Source organism: Scylla paramamosain, chromosome 20 (assembly GCF_035594125.1).
Source record: "Scylla paramamosain isolate STU-SP2022 chromosome 20, ASM3559412v1, whole genome shotgun sequence".
Lineage (NCBI taxonomy): Eukaryota > Metazoa > Arthropoda > Malacostraca > Decapoda > Portunidae > Scylla > Scylla paramamosain.
In genome coordinates this window covers 9836495-9848994 of record NC_087170.1, presented here as the reverse complement: position 1 = coordinate 9848994, position 12500 = coordinate 9836495, and the positions used below count along the sequence as shown (strand labels likewise).

At 44.7% G+C, this 12500-nt stretch overlaps 1 protein-coding gene across 2 annotated transcripts in view; it reads left to right on the top strand.

The window, feature by feature from the left end:
• LOC135110273 (uncharacterized) overlaps nt 1-12500 on the top strand; it is a 70182-nt gene that overhangs the window by 20535 nt on the left and 37147 nt on the right. For both annotated transcript variants that reach the window (XM_064022425.1, XM_064022426.1), the window contains exon 2: nt 1221-1263. In XM_064022425.1, coding sequence (XP_063878495.1) covers nt 1239-1263 — 25 coding nt within the window. In that variant the 5' untranslated portion in view covers nt 1221-1238. The remainder of the gene's footprint in view (nt 1-1220; nt 1264-12500) is intronic.

Genomic DNA, 12500 nt, shown 5'->3' with positions numbered 1-12500 from the left:
AATGGCACGTGTTTGTTTTGAAGAGTGGCACGTGTTTGTTTTGGAGAGTGGCACGTGTTTGTTTTGAAGAGTGGCACGTGTTTTGAAGAGTGGCACGTGTTTTGAAGAGTGGCACGTGTTTGTTTTGAAGAGTGGCACGTGTTTGTTTTGAAGAGTGGCACGTGTTTTGAAGAGTGGCACGTGTTTGTTTTGAAGAGTGGCACGTGTTTGTTTTGAAGAGTGGCACGTGTTTGTTTTGAAGAGTGGCACGTGTTTGTTTTGAAGAGTGGTACGTGTTTGTTTTGAAGAGTGGCACGTGTTTGTTTTGAAGAGTGGCACGTGTTTGTTTTGAAGAGTGGTATGTGTTTGTTTTGAAGAGTGGCACGTGTTTTGAAGAGTGGTATGTGTTTGTTTTGAAGAGTGGCACGTGTTTTGAAGAGTGGTACGTGTTTGTTTTGAAGAGTGGCACGTGTTTTGAAGAGTGGTACGTGTTTGTTTTGAAGAGTGGCACGTGTTTGTTTTGAAGAGTGGCACGTGTTTGTTTTGAAGAGTGGCACGTGTTTGTTTTGAAGAGTGGCACGTGTTTGTTTTGAAGAGTGGCACGTGTTTGTTTTGAAGAGTGGCACGTGTTTGTTTTGAAGAGTGGATTAAGTTTGTATGTGGACTGACTTCATTTCTGTACGCGTCCACATTGAAGGCAGTGAAGTGTTTGCTTATTCAGTCTTTTGTTGACTTTGAGATGTGGTTTAAAAGTGTTATTGATTTATTTTTGGCGAATTAACTTTGTATAATAATGACTCGTGGGAAGAATTGCATTGAGGGTCCTTTAAATAGCCATCAGTATATTTTATTTATTATTATTATTTTTTTTATTAGATTTTTCAGTGCCTCTTTGTTCCCTCCTTGCCCCCCTCCCTCTCCCCCTTCCACTGCTCATAATAAGACAAAATTGACCTGTTCTGCCTCGTCTCCTCGCCTCCACGCACATTCTTTACAGTGCAAGGCAATGAAGGACGTCCACAGTTATCAAAGGGTTAAAGTTCATATTTATCAAAGGGTTAAATTCTGTGTTTGTTCATTGATATATTTTACCTTTTATTTATTGACTTTAGTAACTATATATATTTTTTTTAGAGACTAGTTATTTGTTTACCTTTATTTTATTTTATTTATTTATTTACTTTTTTTATTTATTTCAGTGACTTGATTCATTTGTGATTGTTTTATTTCCTTTCCTGCAGGCCACCCCAGACTCCAAGATGGCTTCCCCCAAGAGCAACGAGCGTAAGTACACCTGTCATCCCCTCACTCACCTGTCATCCCCTCACTCACCTGTCATCCCCTCACTCACCTGTCATCCCCCTCACTCACCTGTCATCCCCCTCACTCACCTGTCATCCCCCTCATTCACCTGTCACTCCCCTCATTCACCTGTTAAACCCCTCACTCACTAGTTTCTAAGTCAATCACGTTATTCCCCTCGTTATGTCATTGCCCTCGTTAACATGTTCTTAGATCACGTGTTTTTCCCCTCGTTAATCTCTCATTCCCCTCGTTAGCCTGTCATTGGCGTTACCTTTCATTCCCCTCGTTAATCTGTTGTTCCCCCTTCTTTCCCCTCGTTCACTTTCACCGGCGTTACCTTTCATTCCCCTCGTTAATCTGTTGTTCCCCCTTCTTTCCCCTCGTTCACTTTCACCTTTACCTATTCCCCTCACCTGTAATCTGTAATCCAACTTTCTCGCCTTTTTTTCCCCTCATTTCACATTCTTCACCTTTTTCTTCCCGCCACAGTCACCTTCATTCCCCTCGCACGCTGTCCTTTCCCCTCAGTCACGTCGCGGTTTCCCTCACTCGTGTCTTGCCAGTGGTTCATTGGCGAGGGTCTTGTTTGAGGGCTTAAGGGTTCAGGCTTCGAATCTCGCTGTCTGTAATTTCTCGGCGGTGGAAGTAGCGTGTTCTTATGATTTTCTTGTGTTATTATTTGTATTGCCTCTCGTTTTTCCCCTCGAGTGATTTTCCCCTTTCAGTTTTTCTCTATTTTCTTACTTTGCTTTGTCTTTCGTTGGTTTCCTTTTTTCCTTTATTTTCTTTGTTCTTTCCTCCCTTCTCTCCCTCTCTTTCCCCTCCGTTTTTTTTTTCCTCCCTTATTTTTATTTTCCCCTAACTGATTCATTTTTTCCCTATTTTCTTCTGTCTCCCCTCTATTCTTTCTTTTCTCCCTTTTTCTTTCCCTATTCTTTCTCTTCCCTATTCTTCTCTTCCTTCCCTATTCTTTCTCCTCTCTCCTCTTCCTATTCTTTATTTTTTCTCTCCCCCTTTCATTTTTTTCATATCTACTTTCTCCCCTCCAGTTTCTCCTCCCTCTTGCCTCCTCTTCCCTCCCTCACTTCCTCTTCGTTCCCCCATCTCTTCTTCCCATCCCCTCATCCTTCCTTTCCCCTTCGTCACATCTCCCATAACCCCTTACTCTCTCCTAGTCACCTCTTCCGTGTTCACTTTCCCCTCCCCACCATCTCCCCTCCCTTCCCCTCCCTTCTGTCACGCTTCTCCCACGTAAGTCATCCATCATTCTTTGCCCATCACCTGTGCCCTCCTCCTCCTCCTCCTCCTCCTCCTCCTCCTCCTCCTCCTCCTCCTCCTCCTCCTCCTCCTCCTCCTTGCGTAATTCTACTTTTCCTCATTGTTTTGTTCATTCGTCCTCCTCCTTCCTCCTCCTCCTCCTCCTCCTCCTCCTCCTCCTCCTCCTCCTCCTCTTTGTGAAGGGGAATAGGAAGTAATTGTGTTGATTGTTAATTTTTCTCCTCCCCCCTCCACCCTTTACCTTCTCCCCAGCTTCCCTCCCATCTCCTCCCCCTCCCTTCCCCTCTCCCCTTCACCTTCAGACACCTTATTTACCCCTTCCCTTTCTCTTCAATTACTCCCTCATTCTACTATATTGCTATTCCTCCTCCTCTTTTTTTTTTTCCCTGTCTTACTAATCCTTTGTTCTTTATTTCATATTTTCCTGTTTTCCTTAATTTTATTCCTCATTCTTACGTGTTCTTTTTATTTTTTTCTCCTTTTATTCTTTTTATTTCTCCCTTCCTTTCCTTTTCCTTATTCACTTCATCGTTTTCTCCCTCCCTTGCTTTTCTTATTTCATCCTTTATTTTCTTATTTTTCATCTTTCTCCCTTCCCTCCCTCCCCTTTTCTTTATTTTCCTTCCTTTCCTTCCTTCTTTAATTCCTTTTCTTGTTTCTTTTTCCTTTCCTTCATACCTTTCTCCCTTCCTTCCTCTTCTCTCCTCCCTCCTCATTTTCTTCATTCTTCGTTCTTCCTTCGTTTAATCCTTTGTTTCTTGCACTCCTCTAATTGTTTTATTGATTAATGTTTTCTCCTACCTCCTCCTTCATTCCTTCTTTGATCTCTCTCTTTCTTTCTTTCTTCATTCTTTCTTCCCGTGTTCCTGCTCTCATTCCTTCCTCCCTTTGTTCCTTCGTATTTTTTGTTTGTTTGTTTGTTTGTTTGTTTTGTTTGTTTGCATTTTATAACTTTTTCTTATTTGTTATTGTTTTTTCTTTCGTGTAGTCATTTATTGCAATTTCCTTTTGTTATTTATTTAATTTATTTTTTTCGTACCTACTTCCGGAAATTCCCACTTTGATTACAGGTGTGTGTGTGTGTGTGTGTGTGTGTGTGTGTGTGTGTGTGTGTGTGTGTGTGTGTGTGTGACAGAAGGACAGTGTTTGAAGGTAAAGGGAAGGGAGGAGGAAGAGAGGGGAAGTGAGGGGAAAGGGGGAATGGAGAGGGGGTTTAAAGATGAGTCATGCAGGTGTTTTGATGGTCCTGCAGGTGAGGGGAAGGAGAGGGGAAGTGAGGGGAGGCAATTCTGATTTGTGGAGGGCATTTAGAGGGGAAAGGAAGGAAAGGGGAGAGGTAGGGGCCTTCACATACCCTATACTTCCCCTTCCTTGTTTACAGAGGAGAGGGGAAAGGGGATGACGTAGAGGGGAAATTTTTTGTGACGTTTCCCATTTTTCCCCTTTCTCTGTCCTTTGTGTAGAGGGGAGTGAGGCAAAGGAAGGAAGGCATGGGGAAAAATAAGGAAAGAAGGAAAGTGCGGGAAAGGAAGGGGAAAAGGGAAGGTATGGGGAAGGAAGGGGAGACTGGAAGAAGGGAATGAGGCTAAAAGAGGAGGGGAAAGAAGGAAAGTACGTGGAAAAAGAGGAAAAGTGGTGGAGGAAAAGGAAATTATTGTTTGCAAGCCCTAGAGTTTTCTTTCCCTTCCTTTTTTTTTTTTACTTGTATTTTCGAGGGGAAAGAAAAAAGAAAATAAGGAAAAGTGGGTGTTTATGTACTGAAGATTTTCCTTTTTCCCTGCATTCCCTTTCCCTCTCATTTTCCCCCTTGTCTTTCCTTTTCCTCATTTTCCTCTTGTTTTCCTTTATTTTGTGTACTTTATTTTTCTTTTCAGCTTTCCCCTTTCTCATTTTATTTTCCCTTTCCTCCTTTCTCCCCCCTTTCTTTCCCTCAATTGCCTTCATGTGGAGGAAAGGAAAGGAAAATGGCGTTTACATTCCTAAGACTTTTCTCATTTTTTCCTTTTTTCCTTTTTTTCCCTCCCCTCTCTCTGATTCTCTCTCCCTCTGTCTCATCTTTCATCTTTCCTTCTTCCTATCTTCATTTTTCCTTCTTCATTCTGTATCTCCTCTTTCCCTATGTCTCGATTCATTATCTCTCTCTCTCTCTCTCTCTCTCTCTCTCTCTCTCTCTCTCTCTCTCTCTCTCTCTCTCTCTCTCTCTCTCTCTCTCTCTCTCTCTCTCTCTTGTATCTTTCCCTGCTTTTCCTCTTCTAAATTCATTACTGTCAATCTCCTCCTCCTCCTCCTCCTCCTCCTCCTCCTCCTCCTCCTCCTCCTCCTCCTCCTCCTCATGATGGGGAGGTGTTGGGGAGGCATAAAGGGGAAGTAAGGAGGTGAGGGTGTATTGATCCCCTTCCCCAACTCTCCTCCTCCTCCTCCTCCTCCGTTGCTAGGGTGGTGGAGGAAGAATTTTTGCTTGTATTAAGTATTTTTAGTTCTTCTTCTTCTTCTTCTTCTTCTTCTTCTTCTTCTTCTTCTTCTTCTTCTTCTTCTTCTTCTTCTTCTTCTTCTTCTTCTTCTTCTTCTTCTTCTTCTTCTTCTTCTTCTTCTTCTTCTTCTTTTCTCATTTAATTTTCATATACTTGTCAATATAACTGTTTTTCTTTTTTTATTCCCTCGGTTTCTTATTAGCTTGATTATTTTCTCCTCCTCCTCCTCCTCCTCCTCCTCCTCCTCCTCCTCCTCCTCCTCCTCCTCCTCCTCAGTGTATGATCGTCATATGTGTGTTCGTTTGTTTGTGTTCTAAGTTTTGTTGTTACCACCTGTTTTGAGCGGCTTAGGAGGAGGAGGAGGAGGAGGAGGAGAAGGAGGAGGAGGCGAGGGGGGTGATGTGCGTGTCATGTTACTCTGCCGTCCTCCTCCTCCTCCTCCTCCTGCTGCATTCATGTGTACTTTCTTACCTTTCTCTCTCTCTCTCTCTCTCTCTCTCTCTCTCTCTCTCTCTCTCTCTCTCTCTCTCTCTCTCTCTCTCTCTCTCTCTCATAATTGGCTTTATTGTAATGTATTTCCGCAAGTGTTATTTTTTTTTCGCTTTTTATATATAATTTGATTCCATTTTTTAAAGTTTTGTAGGTTTGTTGTTGTTGTTGTTGTTGTTGTTGTTGTTGTTTTTCGACTTCTTCGTCTTCTTTTCTTTTTTGTTCTTGTTCTTATTGTTCTTGTGCATCCTGTTTTCCTTTTCTTTTTCATCGTATTACTATTATTATTACTACTGCTATTATTACTACTTACCACCACCACCACCACCACCACCACCACCACCACCACCACCAGTACAACTTCCTCAACTTCTGCCTGCCATTTAAACCAAGTTATTGTGGGAAATTAAAGCGCGTTCACGAGAGAGAGAGAGAGAGAGAGAGAGAGAGAGAGAGAGAGAGAGAGAGAGAGAGAGAGAGAGAGAGAGAGAGAGAGAGATCTGGGTCAGCTGGTTATGAAAAGCTGTCTTGAGGGAGTTACACTGATGAGAAGAGGAGGAGGACGAGGAGGAGATAATACAGGGAGGAAGAATATAAAAGAAGATAAGAAGGTTAGCGAGAGAAGAAAGGATGAAGTGATGGAGGAGGAGGAAGAGGAAGTGATGGAGGAGGACGAGGAAAAAACATGTGAAGAAAAGAGGAGGAAGATGAGGAGGAGGAGGAGGAGGAGGAAGAGGAAGTGATGGAGTGAGAAAAACGACTGTTAAGAAGTGAGGAGGAAGAGGAGGAGGAGGAGGAGGAAAGGGAGGAAGATGAGGAAGAGGAAGAAAAGGAGGAAGTACATGGTGATGGTAATGAGAGGGAAAGATGAAGGGAAAAAGTAATGTTTTCCTCTTCACACTCAGGTGGTGGAAATAAGTCTCTCTCTCTCTCTCTCTCTCTCTCTCTCTCTCTCTCTCTCTCTCTCTCTCTCTCTCTCTCTCTCTCTCTCTCTCTCTCTCTCTCTCTAATTCTTTCACAATCAGAGAGAGAGAGAGAGAGAGAGAGAGAGAGAGAGAGAGAGAGAGAGAGAGAGAGAGGGGGGGGGAAGGAGGAATAGGAGGAGGAGGAGGAAGAGATTAACGGAGGGAGAGATGGGAAGAGAGAAGGAGAAGAAGGTTTATGAAGAAGAGGAGGAGACAGTGGGAGAGGGAAGAGGGAGGTGGTCATGAGAGAGAGAGAGAGAGAGAGAGAGAGAGAGAGAGAGAGAGAGAGAGAGAGAGAGAGAGAGAGAGAGAGAGAGAGAGAGAGATTAATAGCGAGGTCTCTCTTCCTCTATATGTACACACACACACACACACACACACACACACACACACACACACACACACACACACACACACACACACACACACACACACACACACACACACACACACACACACAGCAAACAAAGGCAAAGCTCTCTCTCTCTCTCTCTCTCTCTCTCTCTCTCTCTCTCTCTCTCTCTCTCTCTCTCTCTCTCTCTCTCTCTCTCTCTCTCTCTCTCTCAACGCTTGCAGTGCTTCCATGTGTCAACTCCCCTCATCTCCCGCCTCTCATCTCCCCTCGTCTCCCCTTAACTCCATGTTGTCTCATCTTTCCTAGCACTCAATCTCACGCCTTCCCTCACCTTTTCCCCCTTGTGATGTTTCCCCTCTCTCCCTCTGCGCTGTTTCCCCTTGTCCCCTCTTTTGCCCCCTCATCTTCATTTTTCCTTATTTTCCTCACTTTCCCCTCTTCCATCTCCATTTTCCTTAATTTTTTCCTCTTCTTAGCTTTTCCGTTTCTTCTTTCCCCTCTCATCTTCCCTGAGTTTTCCCCCTTCCTTTCATTCCCCTTTTACTGTCTTTTCCTCCCTCTTTTTCCTCTCCCATATCTGTTTTCCTCCAGTTTTCCTCTCATGTCCTTTCTTTCCCCTTTTTCATTTTTTCCTCATTTCTGGTTATTCGATGTTCATGTTTCCCTCAGTTCCTCTTTCCTCTTCTCCCTTTTTCCCCTCTTCGTAAAATTACCTTTCTTTCATCCCTTTATCATCCTCCTCCTCCTCCTCCTCCTCCTCCTCCTCCTCCTCCTCCTCCTCCTCCTCCTCCTCCTCCTCCTTTCTTACCTTACTGCCTTTTCTCCCTCCTGCTCTGCTCCTCTCTTCTTCCCTCTCCCCTCCCCTCACCCCTCCCCTCCTCTCCCCTCTCCCCCGCTCTCCATTACCCACGGGTTTTCCCCTCTTCCCTCGCTGCTTTCTCTTTAGTTTCTGAGGGTTTGTGAGTCACTCCTCCTCCTCCTCCTCCTCCTCCTCCTCCTCCTCCTCCTCCTCTTTATTCCCTTGCTTGGTTGTGATGGTGGTGGTGGTATGTAGGTGGTGGTGGTGGTGGTGGTGGTGTCAGTCAGTCAATAGGAGTGGTGGTGCTGGTGGTGGTGATAGTAATGATGCGGTAGTAATGGTGGTAATAGTGGTAGTAATTGTGATGACAGTGGTTGATAGTGGTGGTGGTGGTGGTGGTGGTGGTGGTGTAGTGATGATAAAAAAAATGAATAAATAAAATAAATGTATAAATAAAACTATTCAACGTTAAGTAAATAAAATCGAGAGAGAGAGAGAGAGAGAGAGAGAGAGAGAGAGAGAGAGAGAGAGAGAGAGAGAGAGAGAGAGAGTATTATTATTATTAAGTTTCACATCGCGCTGCTTTTAGCCCAATATTCTTTAACCTTTACGTGAAGGCTGAACGAAATGCAAAGACAAAAAGGGAAAAGCAAAGAAAAAAAAATGAAACTCTTCCTTACATGCGACCATTTAACAAGAACGTTTTTTTTTTTTTTACGTATATTTTCATTTTGTTTCGTATCATTTTTCTGTTTACGTATTGTTGGTATTTTATGGGACCGAGTGGATAATGTATATTTGTATTTATTGTTCTCTCTCTCTCTCTCTCTCTCTCTCTCTCTCTCTCTCTCTCTCTCTCTCTCTCTCTCTCTCTCTCTCTCTCTCTCTCTCTCTCTCTCTCTCTCTCTCTCTCTGGCCGTGAAGAGTGGGGGGAAAAGAGAGGTAGGAAAGAAGCAGGGCCGGACAAAGAGAGAGAGAGAGAGAGAGAGAGAGAGAGAGAGAGAGAGAGAGAGAGAGAGAGAGAGAGAGAGAATGACTCACCAGGCTGCCTAAAGTCACCTGGTTGATGCACAGTCTCTCTCTCTCTCTCTCTCTCTCTCTCTCTCTCTCTCTCTCTCTCTCTCTCTCTCTCTCTCTCTCTCTCTCTCTCTCTCTCTCTCTCCAGACTTGGACTTCTCTGCGTCTTCTGTCACCTTCATCCAACTTTCTATCCCTCCTCCTCCTCCTCCTCCTCCTCCTCCTCCTCCTCCTCCTCCTCCTCCTCCTCCTCCTCTCTTCGTCTTTGTATTCTTTCATGTTTCTTTTCTCTAACTTTCTTTTATCTCTCTCTCTCTCTCTCTCTCTCTCTCTCTCTCTCTCTCTCTCTCTCTCTCTCTCTCTCTCTCTCTCTCTCTCTCTCTCTCTCTCTCTCTCTCTCTCTCTCTCTCTCTCTCTCTCTCTCTGCTTATTGGTTGATTTTTCTGTCAATTTCATTCCCTCTTTCTCCCCTTCCCTCTCCTCCTATCCACTCCCCTCTTCTATTCTCCCTTTCCACTACCTCCCCACTTTCTCCTTTCCCTCTCCACCTCACAACCCTTTCTACTCTCCCCTCTCCTCTACTTCTCCTCTCTTCTCCCTCAATCACGTGTGGCAGGTGCCGGCTTGAGGAAGAGGGAAGAAGGAGGAGGAGGAGAGGGGAAGGAGCAGCAGGAGGAAGAGAGGGAAGGAAGAGGTGGGGGAGTGCCGGCCACCTGGCGTCACCTGAGGGCCAGACTGGTGCCACTGGGTCTGTAGCAATGCTGGAGTGTTCCCCTCACTCTCCCCTCACCCTGCCCTTCCCTTCCTCCCCTTCCCTCTTCTGTACTGTTCCGTTCCTTATCATCTCTTTTTTTTTTTTTTTTTTTTTTTCCCTATTCCCATTTATGTCTTTCCCCTCACTGCCCCTCCCTTCCTCTCTCCTCATTCCACCATTTCCCTTTTTTTGTTTTCTTTATTTTCCTCCTCCTTTCTATTTTGTATTCGTCACCTAATCCATGTTTTTTTCCTTTTTTTCCTATTCCTTGTTTTCATTTCCCCTTTCTTCTGGTTATTCTTCCTTATGTCCATTTCTTTTCCTTATTTTTCTTTGTTTTCGAGTTTCTCCAGTTCCCTTTTCCAGTCTGTATCTCCCCTTCCCCCCTTCAGCTCTTCCCCCCTCTGTCTCCTTTTCCCCATTCCTCTCCCTCCTCTTTACCCTTCATCCTCCTCCCCACCTCTTTTCCTCCTCCCCCTCTTCCCCTACCCTCTGTTACCCCTTCCTTCCTCCTCTCTTCCCCCTTCCCCTCTTCCTCTCTTCCCCTCTCCTTCCTCTTCCCTTCCATCTCTTCCCCCTCCCCTTCCTTCCAGCAGTATTTGGATGCCGTGTTGGGGTTATGACCGGCGCCGCTCCTCCTCCTCCTCCTCCTCCTCCTCCTCCTCCTCCTCCTCCTCCTCCTCCTCCTCCTCTTAATGACTGGCTTAGATATTCGGAATGAGTCAACAGTTTTCCCCTTTTAGTATAGGCCTATTGTCATTATTATTGTTGTTGTTGTTGTTATTATTATTATTATTATTATTATTATTATTATTATTATTATTATTATTATTATTATTATTTCTTTTTGGTATTCGTGGTATTTTTCGTTATTGGTTTTTATTTTTTTTATTTTTACTATTTAAAATTATTTACATTGACACGTGCATACACTCACTTAGACTTGCATACTAGTACTAACTTAATTAATCTAGCTTAACCTTACGTAACCTTGCCTTACCTAACCTAACCTAGCTTAACCTCACGTAACCTAACCTTACCTAACCTTACCTAACATAACCTTACCTTACCTTACCTAACCTAACCTAACCTAACTTAATTAACCTAGCTTAACCTTACGTAACCTTGCCTTACCTAACCTAACCTAGCTTAACCTCACGTAACCTAACCTTACCTAACCTTACCTAACATAACCTTACCTTACCTTACCTAACCTAACCTAACCTAACCTAACCTAACATAATTAACCTAGCTTAACCTTACCTAACCTTGCCTTACCTAACCTAACCTAGCTTAACCTCACGTAACCTAACCTAACCTAACCTAACATAACCCTACCTAACCCTAACCTAATCTTACCTTACCTAACCTAACCTAACCTAACCTAACCTTTCTTTACATAACCTTACGTAACCTAACCATACCTGACCTAACTTTGCCTTACCTAACCAAACCTAACCAACTACTAAAATTGCAATCAACACTAACAAACTAAACTAAACTCGCTAAATAACCTACTTCTTACCTACAAACTACTACTACTACTACTACTACTACTACTACTACTACTACTACTACTACTACTACTACTACTACTACTACTACTACTACTACTACTACTACTACTACTACTACTAGCAGCGGGGTCGTGTTGGTGTTGTCAGGCAGGACATCACAGGTGAATCTGGCCAGGTGTTGTGTATGCAGGTTAATTTATTTCCCTCTGTTTCCCGTCACAATACCTCCCCCCTCCCCTTTCCCCTCACCTCTCCCCTCTACGTGTCTCCCCTCACTGTACACACCTGCCCCTCTGCCTTACATAACTGTAGTCTGGTATCTCTGTCCTTGATCTTTCTCCATTTTTTTTCCCTTTTCCTTCATTTTTTTCCCTCTTTTCCAGTTATCTTTTTCATTTTGTCTTTTTTCTCTTGCAGTTTCCTCTGTCCTTTTTTCATTTTTTTTTTAGTTTTCATTTTTTCCCTCCAGTTTTCGTTTCCCTTTTTCCAGTATATAGTTTTCCTTTCTTCGTTTTCGCCTTTTTCTCTTTCCCATCCCCCAGTTTTCACATGTTCCCCTCTTTCCCTCTCCCCTACTCTTTTTTCCCTTCCATTTCCCTCTCCCCCTTCTCTTCTATTTCCTCCCTTTTCCCCCCCTTCCATTTCTTCCTCGCCTTTTCCCCATTTTTTCTCCCTTTTCTCCCCATCGTTTTCCTTCACCCTCCAACCTCTTTCCTCCTCCTTCACCCTCTCTTCCCCTCTTTTTCCCCTCACCAGCCAGCCAGCGCCCCACTGACCTACGGGAGAAGAGCGCCGTGATTTGTGGGGGGGGGAGGTCGGAGGTCGGAGGTGGGGGGGAGGGGGTATTGGGCTTAATTTCCATAACCAGGCGGTGGGTGGGGGGGAGAGGTGGGGAACTGGGGGGGTGTGAGACTTGAGTCGGGTTGTTGCTGGGGTCTTGGTGTCGGAGGGTTGGGGGTTAGTTGGGGGGGAGGAGGTGGTGGTGGTGGTGGTGGTGGTGGTACTTTTGGGAATGTTAAAGGGTTGTGGGGGAATATTATTGGGGGAGTTGTGGTGGTGGTGGTGGTTTTGGGGATGTTGTGAGAAGATTGTTGGGGGAGAGAGATGGGGGAAGGAAGGGAAGGGGTAGAAGGGAAGTGTTGGTAGAGGGAGAATAAGAAAAAAGTTGCTCATCTAACAGTAAATGGGGAGAAATGGGAAGATGAAGGGGTCAGGGATGGGAAGGCTGGGGAGGCTGTATGAAGGTTAGTAGGCAAGGAGGCGTAGGAGTGTAGGAGAGACGTGAAGGAGATGTACTGTTTGGGGCGGGGGAGGCAGGAGGGGGAGGGGTATATGTAGGGGCGTTGGGGAAGGAGGTGGAGGAAGTAGGAGTAGAGGGAAGGATAGGGGATGTGGCTAAGGTAAGGGGAGGGAGGGGGTAGAGAAGGGAGGTGGGGTGTAACAGCGAGGGTAGAGGGAAGGATAGGTGATGGGACTAAGGTAAGGAAGGGGAATGGGGTTAGAGAAGGGGGTGTGGGTGTAGGAGTGAGGGTAGAAGGAAGAGTGGGGAATGGAAGTGATAGGTAGAGGGG